The sequence below is a fragment of the Mixophyes fleayi genome, chromosome 2, assembly GCF_038048845.1.
Source record: "Mixophyes fleayi isolate aMixFle1 chromosome 2, aMixFle1.hap1, whole genome shotgun sequence".
NCBI classification, from domain to species: Eukaryota; Metazoa; Chordata; class Amphibia; order Anura; family Limnodynastidae; genus Mixophyes; species Mixophyes fleayi.
The window spans coordinates 247636945-247656619 of record NC_134403.1 but is presented as its reverse complement, the minus strand read 5'-3'; the positions used below and the strand labels follow the sequence as shown (position 1 = coordinate 247656619).

At 41.7% G+C, this 19675-nt stretch overlaps 1 protein-coding gene across 3 annotated transcripts in view; it reads right to left on the bottom strand.

Annotated features, from left to right (window-relative positions):
* The window catches only part of SCUBE3 (signal peptide, CUB domain and EGF like domain containing 3), a 171680-nt gene that overhangs the window by 103576 nt on the left and 48429 nt on the right, over positions 1 to 19675 (bottom strand). For all 3 annotated transcript variants that reach the window (XM_075195760.1, XM_075195759.1, XM_075195761.1), the window contains exon 4: positions 10569 to 10703. In XM_075195760.1, coding sequence (XP_075051861.1) covers positions 10569 to 10703 — 135 coding nt within the window. The remainder of the gene's footprint in view (positions 1 to 10568; positions 10704 to 19675) is intronic.

Sequence of the window (19675 nt, the reverse complement as noted above, 5' to 3'; positions counted from 1 at the left end):
CCAGTCACAGAGGTATTGGTAAAATACCTGGTTAAGCAGTGACAATGTAGTGCTGAGGGCTGTGAAGGTGGGAAAAAACGCACAAGGGGGCCAGGTCCCATACAAATAGCAGGATTTGGGGTGTCCAGTTATGGAAAAGTTAATGATTTTGTGCTGGGGAGAATGCGTGCGAATTCCAGAGTGGAGCAAGCAACATATAGCCTGAGAGCAATTGGTGGGTTTGTGTGGTCATATCTCATATGGAGAGGGATAACTTAACTTTGGGAATGCAGTTAACTGTTTTGGTCACTGACTTGGGCACCCACAGCAGGGAGTATAGTGATTAGTAGGCCAGTAAGTCTGATTCAATATATGTCCATGGACTTGGATACAGCGGGGAATGCCAGGCCAGACATTGAGAGAGGTGAATGGCCAAATAACATTTCCGCAAAATGGGAACTCCCAGTTCCCCCGAGGTCTGGTGTTTGTGGAGGATCAGCATGCGATTCCTGGGCTTACGCCCTGCCAAGATAGATTTTGTCAATGTTTGTTGCAGGTTTCCTAGGACATGGGCAGGGACATGGATGTGAAGTATCTGCCAGACATATAGTAGTCCTGGGAGGACATTCATCTTAACACTGGCAATTTGTCCAAACCAGGAGATGTGGTGTTTGGTCCAGTGGGTTAGATCAAGTTTTGATAGTGTCTATTAATGCTGGCTTCATACATTTGGGGGTAGGTTTTAGTGAGATATATTCCTAGGTATTTGAGTTTTTGAGGCTGCCAGTGAAAGACATAATTCACATTGAGAGTCTGAATAAGAGAGGGGGGCATGTTAAGGTCCAGGACTTCTGATTTTTCAGCATTTACCTTGTAGTTAGATAACTCGCTATATGTTCAGTTTTCCTGAAAAAGGTTGGGCAGAGCAATATAGGGGTTCATGACAAATGATGTCTTCTGCGTAGTTTGTTTATTAGTTTACTATGTTGGTCCCCAATTGTAAAGCGCTACGGAATATGATGGTGCTATATAAATAAATGATGATGATGATGATAGTACTATTTTGTGTTCACAGGTGCTGGTTTGGATCCCCGAGATATCCAGGTTCAGCTTCATTCGGCTGCTAGGCGCTCCATAATCAACAGAAAGCGCAGAGGCAATAGAGGGCAGCCTTGACAGAAGCCATTATAGATAGAGATAGAAGCGGATGTTAAACAATTTGCCAGTACCGCAGCTTAGGTATTGTAGTACAGGGCTGCAATTCCCTAATGTGTGCTGCATAAACAGATAGGCTACTCTGACAAACGCTTTCTCTACACCTAGGGCCACTACCAGAGCAGGGAGAGCTGCCCGGGATGCAAGTGTATCAAATCAACAATCCTTATAGTGTTGACTGAGACCTGTCGATTGGGCACAAAACCCACCTGGTCCAGGTGGACCAATGATGGCAGCACTTTACTAAGCCTGTTGGCCAGTATTTTCGCAAACAGTTTTAAGTTGGTGTTGAGAAGCAAAATCGGTCTGTAACTGCCAGTGTCCATGAGGTCCCAATCCCGTTTAGTTATCGCCACCATTCCCCGCTCTAGTGGTGGCTTGTCAAATTTCTCGCAGGGGAGCATGGCATTAAACAGTCCTAGAGCATGGGGACCAGGGGACCTAAAAAATTCTTATAATAGAGGGCAGGAAACCCGTCGGGCCAGGAGTTGAGTGTCACTTGAGTGCTTTGATAGCGTTAACTATTTCCTCTGATGCGATGTCTGTATTTAGGGATACCAGTTGGGCTCTAGTAAATTTGGGGAGATGACCAGTAAGGAGGTATGTGTTGAGATTACACTTATGCTGAAAAGGGTTGCCTGTTGGCGACGGGAGGTTATGAAGTGAAGCATAATAGTTCTGAAATCTTTGCGCTATTTATTTTTGGATCATATACTAAGGAGCAGTCTGTTGATTTCAGGGCTATTATCTGATTACGAGTGTAGCGTGCTTTAAGCTTTTGTGCGTGGAGGGTGTCTGCTTTGTCCCCTTTTTTATATTAATGTTGCCTCAACCACAATAAGATATTGACTGGGGTTTTGGAGAGCAATTCATTAAGTTCACCTCTCGGGGCCAGTATCTTGTGGTAAGTGCATTCTTTGGGGTGTGTGTGTGGTACTGGTCAGTAAGTTATTTAAGCTGCTCTCAAGGGCTCTGACATGTTCTCTCTCAGCCCTTTTATGAGCCACAGCTAAATTAATCAGAACTCCCAAAAGAGTAGCTTTGTGAGCTTACCAAAGTATCGCCTGTGAAATCTCCGGAGAGATCATTTTGGGTTATGTAATCTGTCAATGCTCATGTCACGGGCACTAGGAGTCTTTACCCAGGGATCACCAGGTGATAGGCTTACCAGAGCAGTATAGGTGGTAATATGGTACTCTGGTAGCAGGGTGATCACGGAACAGGAAATAGCAGATGATGAGATGCTCAGGAAAGTCTATGACTAGCAGCACTGGCAATATGGAGGTAGTAATACACGAGGAACTGTATGGACAAAGGACACGTGAAGGTAGTCAGTGGTCTGCGGTAGCAAGTTGTACCACTGCTATAGTGAGGAGGAATGTCCAACAGAAACGAGGAGGTGATGAGAGTCAGCGGTCTGCGGATAGCAAGTTGTACCGCTGTCTGAGTGAAGGAATGGAATCCAAGTGGAGGTATCCGGGGAGTCAGTGGTCTGCGTTAGCAAGTTGTACCACTGCTATGTGAGAGGATACTGGAACAGGTGAAACTGTAAACAGGAGTCAGTGGTCTGCCACTAGCAAGTTGTACCACTGAATATATATGTGAGGAGGTGCACGGGGAGAGACTGCAACACAATATATACACGGGCACCTTGACTTTGATCCACAGTAATATGCACAATATAAATGTATAAATGACTGAACAACACTGCCAATATAGAAAGTCTCTTGAAGTAATCCAGCATGAGATAACACAGTCAATGATGGCAGTAGAGTCAGCAGATAGTACACTCCAGAGGAGAACCAACACAGTCCAGCAAGGTATGCAATACACAGCACAGTCAATGGGAAGTATGCATACCGTGGTTCAGGAGAAGGCAGTCAGACAGGAGTGCAGAGATACCTGAAGGGCAGGAGACCAGCAGGATACAAGTCCCTGGATGGGTGAAGCGGGGGTCTAGCAGGTGCAGCGCACAGGTAGGTAGACCAGCAGGGAGCACAGGAAGGCGTGGAGAGCGGATCAGCAGTAGATGGATGAGTAGCGCTGAGAAGTAACAGCAGCGGGTCTCTGCGGGAACACGGAGGTAACCAATAGCAACCAGCAGGTGCAGTAACGATGGGACCCCGGAGCAGAGTTGAACTGGAACAGATGATCACGGAGAGTAGCGGGTAGCAATAGTGGCAGCAGACTCAAGGAAACACGGTAGAGTTGACAAGGACTGAAGACTGAAGCGCACAGAGGCAGCGGATAGGAATCAGCTAGCAGTCACGATGATGAAACACAGACGAGTTGCAGGTTGAAGACTGTAGTGCACGGAGGCAGCGGATAGGAATCAGCCAAACAGTCACGATGATGAAACACAGACGAGTTGCAGGTTGAAGCCTGTAGTGCACGGAGGCAGCGGATAGGAATCAGCTGGCAGTCACAATCATGAACAGGTGAGTGGATGTGGTTGAAGCCTGTAGTGCACGGAGGCAGCGGATAGGCATCAGCTAACAGTCCCAATGATAAATGGTAGAGTTGAAGTGATTAGAAGACTGTAGTGCACGGAGGCAGCGGATAGGAATCAGCTCACAGTCACGATGATACAGTAGATGGTAGAAGTGGTATGGGAACCACAGTAGTAGAAGTGGTTTGGAAACCACAGAGGTAGAAGTGGTTTGGAAACCACAGGAATCAGCAGGGCTGAATAAACAAGGAAACACAGGAACACCTTCAGAGGCTCATGGGGAATGAGACTCCAAGATCAGGCACCGTGGTGTTGACCACAGGTGCTTAATATAGGGAGGTTGCCTGATCTGCCAATTAAGTTAAAGGAACATACACTGAAGGTTTGGAAAGGGCTGCGCATGCGCAGTCCCTCAGGATAGAGGACGTCCACGGTTCCTAATAGTCCGGGAAGAAGCACTCACAGTCCGGTGAGTGACAGTACCCCCCCTTTTAAAGGTGGGCACAGAACGCCTGGAACCGGGCTTGTCCGGATTTTTGGAGTAAAACTTCTTCAAAAGGGCAGGAGCATTAAGATCTTCAGCTTTGATCCAAGAGCGCTCCTCAGGACCAAAGCCCTTCCAATGAACGAGGAAGTGGAGGACTCCTCGCGAAATTTTTGCATCTAGTACCTCGGTAATCTCAAAATCCTCCTCCTGATGGACTTGAACTGGCTGCGGAGCTGAGGGAGGAGTTGAAAAACGGTTGATAATAAGAGGTTTGAGCAAAGATACATGGAAGGCATTAGAAATCCGAAGACTCTTAGGAAGAAGGAGTTTCACACATACTGGATTGATAACTTGAATGATCCTATATGGACCAATAAAACGAGGGGCGAATTTCATGGATGGAACCTTCAAACGAATATTTTTTGTGGATAACCAGACACGATCTCCAAGTTTTAGTGGTGGAATAGCCCGCCTCTTCTTATCAGCGAAAGATTTATATTTGATAGATGTCTTCTTTAAACAGGTTTTGACCTGAGACCAGATATTTTTAAAGGTCTGACAAACAGTTTCCACCGCAGGAACTTGGGTGGGCGGGAGGGCAGGAAATTCCGGAAAAGACGGATGGTGACCGTGAACCACCAGCACTTGACTTTTTGAAGATGACTCCTGAGATCCATCTTCAACGTCCGATGACGTCACGAACGCCCGATGAGGAGGAAGGCGTTCAGACTGAACCTTATCACACAGATCCGTAGATGAAGGATCCTGTGGAGGAGGACCTGGTGGAATAGACGAATGCTGTCTTTTGAATGAAACCACTTGAGAGAGACAACGATGATGACATTCAGCTCCCCAAGATGTAACTTGAGAAGTGCGCCAGTCAATCTGGGGAGAGTGACACTGAAGCCATGGAAGGCCTAAGACAATCGGACTTGTCGTAACAGGAAGAATTAAAAACGAAATCTCTTCATGGTGTAGCCCACCAATCTGAAGCGTTACTGGAGACGTACTCTGGGTGATGAGACCATTGATGAGACGTGATCCATCCATAGCAGTCACAGTAATCGGTGTTTTCAAAGTAATCACTGGTAGGGACCATTGATTCACTAATGATTTGGAAATGAAATTTCCTGCTGCTCCGGAATCAATCAATGCCTGTGACTCAAAGGTTTTGGTAGCAAAGGAAATAGTCACATCAAAAGCGCAGACTTTAGATTTCATAGACGATGGAGAGGACTGCAGGAACCCTAACCTTATCTCCCCAGTATTGGTTAGAGCCCGGCATCTCCTGGGACAAGAATTGAGCATATGCGTAGAATCGGCACAATAGATACAGAGTCTATTCTTTACTCTTCGTTTCCTCTCTTCTAAAGATAATTTGGAACGTCCTATCTCCATGGGAATCACAGAAGGTGAAACTGGACGAAATTGAGGGTTTAAACGAAGAGGTGCTTTAGCAGAAGTTGTTTTCTCAGATTCTCTTTCACGAAATCTCATGTCTACACGATGGCAAAGAGAGATCAAATCTTCTAGTGACGAAGGAAGCTCTTGGGTAGTCAGTGCATCTTTAATTTTATCGGAGAGCCCCTGCCAGAAGGCGGCAACTAATGCTTCAGTATTCCACTGAAGTTCAGAGGCTAAGATCCTAAATTGAATGACATACTGTCCTACTGTATGGGAGCCTTGTCGCAAACGAAGAATGCTGGAAGCAGCGGAGGTCACACGACCTGGTTCATCGAACACACTTCGGAACGTGGAAATGAATTTGGCACTATCTTGTAGAATTGGATCGTTTCTTTCCCACAGAGGGGAGGCCCAAGCCAGGGCTTGTCCAGAAAACAATGAGATAAGATAGGCCACTCTGGAACGATGGGTAGAAAAATTTTGAGGTTGGAGTTCAAAATGGACTGAACATTGGTTAAGGAAACCTCTACAAGTTTTGGGGTCCCCGTCATATTTTGACGGAGTAGGCAGGTGAAGCGTAGGAGCTGTAGACACCTGGGATGGCACTGGGGAAACGGAGGAAAGCACAGGAGCTTCAATACTAGCTGTAACAGTCTGTCCAGATGTTCCTTGGGAGGTTAACGATTGGTAACATTGAAGTAACAGCTGTTGGCGAGCATCCTGTTGCTCCACACGGCTGACCAGATGCTGCAGCATCTCTTTAGCGGTAGGTTCCGTATCTGGGTCTGTCATGGCCTGATCTTACTGTCACGGGCACTAGGAGTCTTTACCCAGGGATCACCAGGTGATAGGCTTACCAGAGCAGTATAGGTGGTAATATGGTACTCTGGTAGCAGGGTGATCACGGAACAGGAAATAGCAGATGATGAGATGCTCAGGAAAGTCTATGACTAGCAGCACTGGCAATATGGAGGTAGTAATACACGAGGAACTGTATGGACAAAGGACACGTGAAGGTAGTCAGTGGTCTGCGGTAGCAAGTTGTACCACTGCTATAGTGAGGAGGAATGTCCAACAGAAACGAGGAGGTGATGAGAGTCAGCGGTCTGCGGATAGCAAGTTGTACCGCTGTCTGAGTGAAGGAATGGAATCCAAGTGGAGGTATCCGGGGAGTCAGTGGTCTGCGTTAGCAAGTTGTACCACTGCTATGTGAGAGGATACTGGAACAGGTGAAACTGTAAACAGGAGTCAGTGGTCTGCCACTAGCAAGTTGTACCACTGAATATATATGTGAGGAGGTGCACGGGGAGAGACTGCAACACAATATATACACGGGCACCTTGACTTTGATCCACAGTAATATGCACAATATAAATGTATAAATGACTGAACAACACTGCCAATATAGAAAGTCTCTTGAAGTAATCCAGCATGAGATAACACAGTCAATGATGGCAGTAGAGTCAGCAGATAGTACACTCCAGAGGAGAACCAACACAGTCCAGCAAGGTATGCAATACACAGCACAGTCAATGGGAAGTATGCATACCGTGGTTCAGGAGAAGGCAGTCAGACAGGAGTGCAGAGATACCTGAAGGGCAGGAGACCAGCAGGATACAAGTCCCTGGATGGGTGAAGCGGGGGTCTAGCAGGTGCAGCGCACAGGTAGGTAGACCAGCAGGGAGCACAGGAAGGCGTGGAGAGCGGATCAGCAGTAGATGGATGAGTAGCGCTGAGAAGTAACAGCAGCGGGTCTCTGCGGGAACACGGAGGTAACCAATAGCAACCAGCAGGTGCAGTAACGATGGGACCCCGGAGCAGAGTTGAACTGGAACAGATGATCACGGAGAGTAGCGGGTAGCAATAGTGGCAGCAGACTCAAGGAAACACGGTAGAGTTGACAAGGACTGAAGACTGAAGCGCACAGAGGCAGCGGATAGGAATCAGCTAGCAGTCACGATGATGAAACACAGACGAGTTGCAGGTTGAAGACTGTAGTGCACGGAGGCAGCGGATAGGAATCAGCCAAACAGTCACGATGATGAAACACAGACGAGTTGCAGGTTGAAGCCTGTAGTGCACGGAGGCAGCGGATAGGAATCAGCTGGCAGTCACAATCATGAACAGGTGAGTGGATGTGGTTGAAGCCTGTAGTGCACGGAGGCAGCGGATAGGCATCAGCTAACAGTCCCAATGATAAATGGTAGAGTTGAAGTGATTAGAAGACTGTAGTGCACGGAGGCAGCGGATAGGAATCAGCTCACAGTCACGATGATACAGTAGATGGTAGAAGTGGTATGGGAACCACAGTAGTAGAAGTGGTTTGGAAACCACAGAGGTAGAAGTGGTTTGGAAACCACAGGAATCAGCAGGGCTGAATAAACAAGGAAACACAGGAACACCTTCAGAGGCTCATGGGGAATGAGACTCCAAGATCAGGCACCGTGGTGTTGACCACAGGTGCTTAATATAGGGAGGTTGCCTGATCTGCCAATTAAGTTAAAGGAACATACACTGAAGGTTTGGAAAGGGCTGCGCATGCGCAGTCCCTCAGGATAGAGGACGTCCACGGTTCCTAATAGTCCGGGAAGAAGCACTCACAGTCCGGTGAGTGACAGCTCATGTGACCTCAAGAACATTTTCGCTTTGAAGTAATAGTGATTCATTGAGGCGCCACTTGGGATGTGCGCACGGAGTTTGTACAATCTCAACTGCCGAATGGTCGGACAAGGACACAGGGCGGATTTTAAGTCCAAGGAGTGCTTGAGTTGTAGAGTGGTCAATAAAGAAGTAATCAATTTGAGTATATAGGTTATGTGGAGCTGAGTAATGAGTATACGTTCTGGACAAGGGGTACAAGACCCGCCAAGCATCATACAAGTTCTGTAGAGTTAGCTGTTTGCGCAATTTAGGAGATTTTGCTAAACGAGTCATTGAGATATGTGCAGTGGAGGACCAATCCAATGCAGGGTCAAGGGTGGTATTAAAGTCCCTACCCACAATCATCATACCCGCAGGGGTCTATGTGAGGCGCTGAAAAACATCACCATAGAAGTCACCCTGCTGAACGTTAGGGGCATAAACTGAGGCCAAAGTTAATGGGCTGCGATCTAGTAAGCATGTGAGGATTAGAAAATGGCTATGGGCATTGGATGTTTCCATGCCTCTGTGTTTGGCATCTGACGTAGAGTACTAAACATGGGGATACTGTTTAGAGACTATGGAGGGATTGGGTGTTTTGAAATGTAATTCCTGCAAAAAGATTATATCAGGGTCTTGTTGTTGGAAATATAGGAGTGCCAAGGTGCCTTTAGTTGGCGAGTTATGACTTTTTACATTAAGTGGCAGGAGTTTCAGCATCATGGTCGTTGGTGTATCAGGAGCAGCAGAGCAGTTGTTGGATCAGTTGCAGTTTTCAGGTAATAGTGAGCAGGAGGAGGGGGGGCGGGGGAGGGTAAAACACTAGGTCAGGTCTGGGGGGAAGGGGCATGTACCCATGTTCAAAGTGGGCAGTGGGTTGAGGTGAAAAAGGAGCCAGTGCATAGAGTGGGGTGTGGTTGCTGGATGAACGTGGAAGACTTACGTGACATGAGGGATGGGTGTTTGTAAGGGGGTACAAGACGAGAACATGTGTGGTGTAACATGAGCATAAACATGAAACAGTAACAACAACTGAACCATCAGAATGCAGTGTATAAAATAAAAAATTAGTCAATGTAATCAACAGTAAGGACCTCTGATCGTAATATTAAGGCGAGTATAAATTATCATATTAAGATAAATTTAACATTAACAGCAATATATAGCGGTTCCCCGTCGGGACTCCCAGCGGCTGCCCAGCTGGGGGTAGGCAAGTATAGACCAGGTGTCACAAGGGGGATGCGCCAGACAACTAATACAAGTTCAAGCAAAGTAACCTGAGTAGAGAACCCAGTAATATTAGCAGAAATATTTACATCTATGTGGGTGACAGTCATAGTTATGAAATGTGGAATGTTAAATCTGTATCTGTGTACTTTAGTTATTGGACATCGGGGGGCCTAGAGTATATCACCAAACCTCAGACCTGCTGCCACTCCGGAGCGGAAGCTGGCGTGGTGAGGGCAGCAAGACGTCGGTCCGAAGAAGTGTCTGGTAAGGGTCCATTTAAAGAGGTTCAGGCCTTGTTCTGGTGTCTTTACAGAGTAGTTGTGGCCATCTTTAGTCATGATAATTTGAAAGAGGAAGCCCCACTTGTACTTGTCTGAATGATTGCGCAGGGCTTTCGTGACAGTCATTAAGTATCTATGCTTCTTGATGGTGGAGGGAGCCAGATCCTGGTAACGTTGCCCCTGTGTTTCAGCATAATAGATGGCAAGGAATTGCGTGCTGATGTTATGACCTTTTCTTCCGTCTTAAAATAATGAAAGTGGATAACAACAATGTACCGCGATGGTTGATCCAAGTTTGGTCTTGGACGAAGAGCTCTGTGCGTTCTATCAGAGTGGAGTGAATCTTTGGTTAAGTCTGGCAACAGATGCATGAATAGGCCCACTAAGTATTGTGGAAGAACATCAGAAGTGATGGACTCAGGTACATTTTTTTTTCACAATATTTATCCGTTTCACATTACAGACAGTTTATTGTTCATTATTGTTATACCAGCCATCTAAACATGTGTGTGTTATTATTGTAATAAAGATTTCCACATTTGATCAACTTAACTCGGAACATCATTTGTGATAGTGGTTACACACAGCTTCATGACACATTGGTATTGTTACAATAAACCTGTTATGTGATATTTTTTAAAGACCCAAGTGCGCAAGTCTTTGCTTTGCAAGAGTATTGAAAATAATTTGACCATGCACCAGGGCACTTTTCTAATAAGTAGACTGGAGTACATATATATCTCAAACAGAAAAACATTACAACTTTTTTCATTAAGAATGTATGAATAGTAGAAGAAAAATAAATTTTATTTTGACATCAAAGTTTCTTGTACACTTAAGAAATCGAAACTCAGAGTTATATTTATTTCAAGACAGTGGATACCTTCTGGGCGCTGGATGCAAGTGTGTTGGTTATCACTCAGGAAAAACCCTTCACGGCACCGGCATTCATAACTCCCCATCATGTTAACACATGTCTGCTGGCATCCCCCATTACCCTCCATGCACTCGTCCAAATCTGAATGAAAAGGATAAAGAGAATTTACAGCAAGATGGTTTATAAAATAACCCATTGAAGAATGTGCTGGTCATAAGAAAATTTAACCTCATACAGTAAATATATAAAATATAGGATTTATATAATTTAAAGTAAAATAAAACAATTACAAAGGGTTTCCTCCAAATACATCAAGAGAAATGATAGTATGATTTATACAGAATTTTTTACTTGGAAAATATGAAATTTTATCTTTTGCTCAGAAAGATGCTCGGTTTTGTATATGTTTTGCATGACTCTTGACAGTTAAAAACAGTACATAAAATATGTCAGATGCTTTGTTTATAGATTACTGGTTAGTAATATCAAGCAAGTACTCTAGAAATTGTGATGACAGTTCAGTCTCTACAGATGATGCTGTTCTTTTGTTTCTATGTAGGATATTTTACCTGGGTAGGAGAAGCACATCTGTTGACCACACAAACATTAGATGCTACCTGAGCTGATTAATTTGTTTAAATACATATGTAATTATAGACATCATTATTTTGTTTTACAAAACATAATATATTGGTTCAAGGGATTATATCATTATTATTATCTTTTATTTATAAGGCACAACAAGAGGTTAGCACAAACAACAAAAATTACATAAATACAAACAATAAAATTATATAATGGCATAATTACAACCAGCAAAATTATGTAATTATATAAAGAAAACACCAAGAAATCAGTCCCTGATCATGAGAGCTTACATTCTAGAGGGGAAGATTAGACACTTAATGAGGTGGAGGATTGTAGAGGTGGAGGAATTAGGAGGGCTAGTAGACTTGAATGAAAAGTTGATTTTTTTATTGCATGTTTCAAGCCTTGTAGACTAGTGGAAGTCTAATTGGGAGTGAGAGTGCCTTTCAAAGGTTGGGAGCAGTGCGGGATAAGTCCTTGGATAGAGGTAACCAGTGTGCAGGTGAGCTGGCAGTCATTGGAAGAGCATTGTGGGTGGAAAGGAGCATGTGTAGACATGAGGTTGGAGATATAGGGCGGACTACAATCACTGAGGAAAGAGATCCATGATAGGGCAGTGTCATGAAGAAAGGACAGACTGGAGTGGAGGGTTTGCAAGAGGATAGGGTGGTCAACGAAGTTAAATACTAAAAGAAAGGTCAGGAAGACTAAATAGTGAAAAATTACCCTAAGATTTAGCATTGAGGAGATCGTTCGTGACCTTGAAGAGGGCAGTTTTGGTGGAGTAAAGAGAAAAAAAAGCAGATTAAAGTGTGTCTAGGGAGGGAGTGGTAGGAGAGGAAGAACACCCACTTGTCCCTATTTCATTTAATTTCATTTCTTTTGAATCTGATGATTTAATAAACATAGATAAACTTTTACTCCTAAATCTATAATAATAAAATAATAATAATAATAATAATAATAATAATAATAATAATAATAATATCCACCTGTTTATTTTAGTTGGCTTTATAGCTATATGGTGTTTATAATTATGCATTGCAAGTAGCATTCTATGATAATTTGTATCTCAAGGTCCATACAGAAAGTATATTTTTTATAAATTTGAATTGTTGGTATGATCTACCATTATCCAAATAATATAGACATATTTGTGGTTATAAAAAGTATTCACACCTTTGGCATTTGTCCCATTTTATTTTCTTAAATCATGATATAAAAATAAACACAATAGGCTAATAGCAACTCTGACAGAGTTAGAGTCTTCCACATAGATAGATAGAGAAGTGCGAAACTGTAGATGGGATAAAAATAGCCATCTAAGAAGATTCACATGAAATACTTTATAGTGTTTGCTAGTGTTTGGGAGATTCACACGGTCTGATGAGGACAAGATTAAGTTTTTGACCTCAACATTAGGTACTGTGTTTGTTACAAGCTTAAAACTGCATATGATCCATATTTGCTATCATGAATTATGGTGGCAGGAGCACAGTGCTTCTCTGCTTCAGCTAGACAACAGCCTGTCAACATAATGGGCAAAATGGATGGAGCAAAATATAGATAAATCTTGAAAAAACCTGTTGCTGTCAGCAAAAGGACATGCAAATTATTTATATTCAAGCAGGACAGTAATCATCTGTAAAGCATACAACAAAAGCCATATTGGAGTAGCATAAATACAAATTATCAATGGGCTGGAGTGGCCCAGTCAATGCACAGACCTCAATCCCATTAAGAATCTGTGGAATGATTGAAACTTGCTGTATACCAACTGTCACCATTCAACTTTATTGGGCAAAAAATGTAGTCCAGATGTAGATTCACATCTAAAATTGCAGCTAAATGTACTTCTTCCAAGTATTAAATTGAATATTTATGCAATTATTGGCTGTATTTCTAGTTGTAATTAATGAAATAAATTTAGCAAAATGCTTTAGCTTCCTTTTTTATTTGACATAATGGAGAGTTTTATATTGATCAGTTGTATAAAATGGGAACAATTCTATAGTCAGATGAACACAAAACTCATTTGACTACTCTCACTAATTTATTAAACTAGCTTTTATCTTATGTTCACCTTTAAACAGAGAACTCTCATGTAGATCATGCTCTAGTCTGGGCTTAAATTAAATATATCCCTTAATGTAAAACAAAGATCTATAGTTTAATCCTCAAACATTTCTTCACTGGATGCACCTCTCTTAATGTGTATAAACTAGGGATTACCAACCAATATATAAGAATATCAGGCTGAATCTGTTACAATAATTTGTTGTTAAATTGCAGGTATGCAATAGGGATTATATATGAGCTATTGTTTAATTGTTAATGAAACATTAGCAGTAATTTAACATACTCTTATTTATTCAAATTTCGATTTTGGATGCAGGTGCTAATAAATACAATAATACGATTTACAGTTCGGGATTAGTTTGCCAGTACCCCTTTAATATACACAGTATATGAAATACTGAAAATAAACAGTGCTAAGGAGTCCCGCAATTTCATGATGACATCAGAAAAAGTTTACAGGGCAAAAGAAACCAGTCAGAAACTCAAACATGCGGTGAATACCAAATCTCCAGGGCATGAGTGTACGATGAGGAATTTTCTTTAGGAGCTAATTTTGTGGGGTTTAAAGTCTGCTAATGACCGGACTGTATCTTTAAATAGTGGTAAGATCACCTGTACAAGGTATTTCAGCTAATTGAGTAAATGGATCACCCTACCCTGTATATTTTCCAACAAAAGTGGTGTACGGACGGTAATTTGAATTTGCAGAGTATGTATTCTGCTAATGCCTGGTCTCTAGTCAATGGTTTTGGGATTTTCTAAACACTAGCTGATTAAATAATTGCACAAGCAGTGAAGGAACTTAAAGGGGGGAATTCGATTAGCCACAAAGTGTCCCTGTCTTCACTAATTTTTCCTCACTGGAAAATGAGCGGGTTTTCTACCATATCAAAAATGCATGGATATGTGCACCATAGGCATGAACAGATTTCAAATGTCAAAATAAAAATAACCAGCATAAATATTGCAGAGTCAGTATTACTTTATATAAAAACTATTTAATACAACATCAAAGTTAAAAACATCACACAATATACAACACTAAAGGTAATAAAAAATTGTTAAAAAACTATAATACTACTAGTGAATATAAATTAATATCTAAGGGTCATGGGTTCCTCCAAAAAGACAGGTAATCCTTATGTAAATAATAAGTTCTGTATCCTGCAGAAACATGATCACAGATAAAGTGCCCAAGCTTAGATCTCGTTTGAAACACTGTCAGAATGCATAATCCGTATGCTCTTAAGTGAATGGCCAGTTCACTCATACCCCATTCATACTGCACCAAAATCCCGGGTTTTTGCCGGGGCGAGCTCAAACGACCCGGGTCTTGGTGCAGTATGAATGGTACAAGTCAAAAATCCCGGGTCTAAAATCCCGGGTCTTTAACCCGGGATTTATCGAGGGGTAATTCCCGGGTCGGACCCGGGTTGCCTGCACTATGAATGGTGCAACCCGGGTTTTTCAACCCGGGTTGCACAGAAAACAAGCTGATTGGCTGTCTGCCTGTCTCTGGAGGATGATGTCATCGGTGGGAGCCCGTGGAAGATTCGAGAAGGAGTTTAGGAGAAATGGTGGATGACATCACCATTTTTCAGCCAATGAAAACTGCTCTGGTGATGACTCCCACAAATTGCCAGGGCACAGACTTGTGCAGTATGAATGTTGTCAACCCGGGAAATTCCCAGGTCCGAGGTGCAGTATGAATGGTGTTTCTGAGCTGGGACGCTCCGAGCCCCGGCAAAAACCCGGCTTGAAAAACCCGGGATATTGCCGGGGCTCAGTATGAAAGCGGTATTAATGGGATGCAAATCAATAGTACATGCAAATGTCACCATAAATCCTGATCTTATTTGTGCATCATATTGGACTCTGTCACAAAGTTGAAATGAAAAATCGTATTAAGAGAGACATTGGTAGTGATCTCACCCGATGAGGAGCAATAGCTGTTGGGGGAAAATCTCCCCTTCTTAATATCCACCCATGCAGATAGACAGCTAGAGATTTCTACCATAATTGCCGGCAATGTGCATGGCGGGATGTGCGCGCGCACCTTCAGTCAGCAAATGATTTCCCCTCAAAAACTCAGATTCTGTTAATTGAAGGTGAAGATTAGTTGAAATTTGTCCATTAAGATCTTCGGACAAGTAGCGAACAGAATGATTCATTTATGGCAATTGTTCTGCTTATTTGTACTCTGCAGATTGCAGGTGAGAAACCTGTTTCTACATTTGGTGGCCACCATAAATGTTGGCTCAGTACTCAGGTTCATTTTGGGACATAATCTAAAGAGAGGATATTTAAACACTCTCTTATATCAGTTTATATTCCCCACTGTGACTGGTTCCAACTGTTGTGTGTTAGAGAATTGTAACAGCAAGTAATTAGGAATGATTAAACCAACTAAGAGGTCTATTTATCTTTGTATGTTGGTGAGCGGTATTGAGAATCATTTTTTATTGCTGTGATACAAAATGTCCTTCTGCTGATATTTATGAAGCCAGGGCTCATTGGCAAGTCCTGGCGAACTCCCCCCTCCTAAACTAAAACCACCTTCACCGGCGGCTTAACACTGTAGACGAATGGAGGATCTGATCCGAGTGACTAGTGCGAGTGATCAATGCAATGGTACCCTGGCACTGAACGCAGAGGCACTTTTGAGGAGGTGATGGAGTTGATAAAAAGGTAAGCTAACTGCAAGCCCAATTCAGGAACCTGGTAGCTAGGTCATGCATGCACATATTTAAATAAAATATAAATTTAATTCTCCTTATCTTAATTTTATATAACCACTATGTCTTAATTTTAAACAATATGTACTAAATGTCCACTTATGACAAACAAGACTTATCACCCATCATTTACAAATCTGACATATATTTCCCCATACTGAAATCACTCGGGGGAATCACTTTTCACATTCGGGATTTCTAAACTGCAAACATTTGACAATACAGCATCAGTGATCGTTTTAAAACATAACACCACTCAAAACATAAAGATTAGGTGGTAGATTTGAGGTCATTAAAATAAAAAAGTTCACTTACCTTAGTTCCTCAATCCTCCAATCTGGCATGTCCAGTGATGTCTCTTAGGATCATAGCAGGAAACAGTCTCCTGAACATTGAAACTGTTTGAGAAATTCCAACTGTTTAAGGAAAGCCTGAATAGAGCAGGATACTTTTGTGAATAGTCTGTGACAAACAGGAGGGAGGATTCTCCTGCTTGGACCATTAGAGACATCTTGGGACCTGTCATATTGGAGCAAAGTAAGCTTTGTTATTTTATTTATCTCACCTAATGCGAGCCTAAACTACATTACTTTATTGTAAATAAACAACCTTTGTGCCAACACAGATACCACACTATTTTTTTTCGTGACAAGTCAATGGTAAGAAATAAAACCAGAATCTTAGTTATATGCTATTTTCTTTGCAAACCAATGTGATTTATATCTAGTCTGTGTAAATTACAATAATTACCAGTGTAATTTAATGTTTTAATTACTAAGGCCATGTTATTTTTATCCCAATTTGGTAAAGCAACTGGCGTATTATTGATCAACAAAAGAAGTTTTGATATACACCCAGAGACCAAAATCTCAAGGACACTCTATGCCCTATTGTACTTAGGGGCATATTCAATTGTTTGAATATCCCGCCACATTAAAACTATTACCGTTATTACGGTAATAGTAAGCTGGATTTCAGCTCGCTGCTCAGGGAGCTGCAAGCTGCAATCCAGCGAGAAAACTAACGTAATAATGGTTTTTACGCGCACTATTACCGTAACGGTAATAGTGTGTGGAACGCAAGATTTTTGGCGTTTCCGCCGACAATTGAATATGCCCCTTAGTGTCCATATACTAATTGCATGGAGCTGCAGAAATGTTTGTGCTTTATAAGTAATATGTACTAACAATATAATAATAATAATAATAATAATAATAATAATAATAATAATAATAAAATACCTATGCAGCAATAATGAAAAGAGGTTATATAGTAACAATGCATGTTTCCAGTAGTAATACAGAATTACATGAAAGTATATATGTAAGTGCACAATACTTTTTTTATTTATAGTGTATATTTTATGAAAACATTATGTAATGTCATGCCAGACATTCATACTTGTCAGTGGATGGATCTGTGTTAACACATAAGGTGCAACATTTCTGGGAAATCATTTACTGAGTCTATGGTGAAAAAGACTTTGCACTTTATATAAACAAGGTAATAGTTCTATGATCTGCAGCCTGCAAGCAATCATATAACAGGTTTTCTGCTTTTTACAAGTAGAAATACTGACATAAAATAAAATACAGGTTTTCATTTCCCTAGAGGTCCACCTCAAAAGCATACCACATGTTCCCCCTCATTACTCAGCTGCCAGTTTCCTCTATTTAAGTCAATAGGTTTAGATTTGTGGGCTTCTGAGGAGGAAGGTGGTTTTAAGACTTGGATAACAACATAGAGCAAAACTAACCTTAAGATCCTAATATGGACCTAGAAAATAACCAATGAGAAACCTAGATTTTAACGCAATAAGACAATAAATAAATTAAAAGGGATCAGCATCACTATGCTATATTCCTGCTAATCTTAGCCATTTTACAGCATTATAATGTTCTGCTCCAACTTTTCCACCTTTTTAATTGCAATAACTTGGGCTGAGCAAATTAATTAGTGCTAAAATGAAAATTTAACTGGACGCCTATTTCCAAATTGGAAAAGTGAATGCAATGTTTAGTGTTAATCATTATGATGGCAACAGAATGCTTGAATTTCTCTACATTAAAAATAAATAAATTATCTTTATTTCTGAGACCAGGGGAAGAAATTCCTTTGCTAGAGGAAATGCATTATTTCTGAGGTATATATCTAAAGCAATAAGCCTTTGTTGAGGAAATCTTTTGTATATCTTGGTGTAAGAAAATGCCTCGTTTGGGGTTTTGTAACTTTCCTTGGGAATGTGTATGCTGCAACTCATGCTAATCTCATGTTAATAGACTTTTTGATTTGTGAGGGTCCAACACCTGAAGGCACAGCAAGGTTTAATTAGACTTGCTACTAGATTTCCTGTCTCTAAAACAAGGAAATCACAGCAAGTTTTAGGATATCACAGATAAGTGTAAATATTGCTAGCTTTACATTGCATGTAAATTCATGTTTGGGTAAACAAATTGCATCCTGATTTTAAAAATAGCTCAAACCTCAGGGGGCTGACTTACCCAGTGAGGCTGTGTTCAAATCTGTATAAAAAGTACTGTCTTGTATTAAAAATTGTTCTTCTTGCTTCCCTGGTACCTTCAATCAGATGAGCAAATAAACATCACTTGCTTCAAAGACCTGCTTGGAAAGTTCTCTATCCCAGAGACCTACAGATTAGACCCAAAATCGAATCCGTTCCCAGCTGTTTCTGAGGTTTGGACCCAGCATCCAGTACTATCGCTCTGCCTGCTACCTAGCAGCTCTGGCCAGTGTGATAAGCCAGGGTGGATCCATCCACAGAAACCCTGATCCATAGGAAGAGGTCAGGAGTACCAGCCCAGGTACACCAGCAATGGGGTACACTCACAACATCAGTTACCCAGAAGAAACCCGGTACTGGATGCCTGTAAGGAGTCCAGTGGTGGCAGCATTTGTAAGCCCCTCTTACTGTGGTTAGAGGGCGCATTTGAGATAACAAAAGGGAACGGTGGCAAAGTCGGTTCCCAGCAACAACAGACTGGGTGGCATAGGCGGTCCATCATGTCACAGGTGGAATTCCATAAAAGAGGAAGAAGTAGAAAGTGAAGGTAAGCTGCCCGCAAAATAGAGGCAAATTAACTCTATGTTCTAAACATAGCTCACCCTTGTTACCTCCATTTTACCACTACTTTTTGGTTGTAAACTGGAATAAAAGTTGTGTCTTTTTAACAGAAAATTAAGTTAATTTATTTAAACTTTAACTACAATTTACCTTAATCTGTTTTTCCCATTTTGTTATACATTTCACATTTCAGTATACATTTTGTACATTTGTCCAAATAAGAGCATTATCTGTACTGATAGGTCATGCTTCTAATAGATAATTTGTGTGTCTGGAAGTAAGGTGCGGGCTCACATACACACTGGCTGCTTTTTCATGTAATACAAAATACTTGATAGATTTATTTTTACACTGAAATTTATAGTTAATCTAGGACATGCCCTTTCCCAAATATAAATCTGTCCACCAATTTTAAATTTACATAACACAATGCAACATAGTTTTACCAAGGTGCAAATACATTTAATAGAAAGCATCACTTAGCCACCATTTTAGCTATGGCATTAAAGGAAACTGTGGGGTGCATACGTCCCCCCCTCTCCTCTCCTGAGAACCAATCAGCAATAAGAATGTTAAATAGCTTCATTCGCATGCAAATATGAGGGTTGCCAGTTTTGCACAAAAGGCGC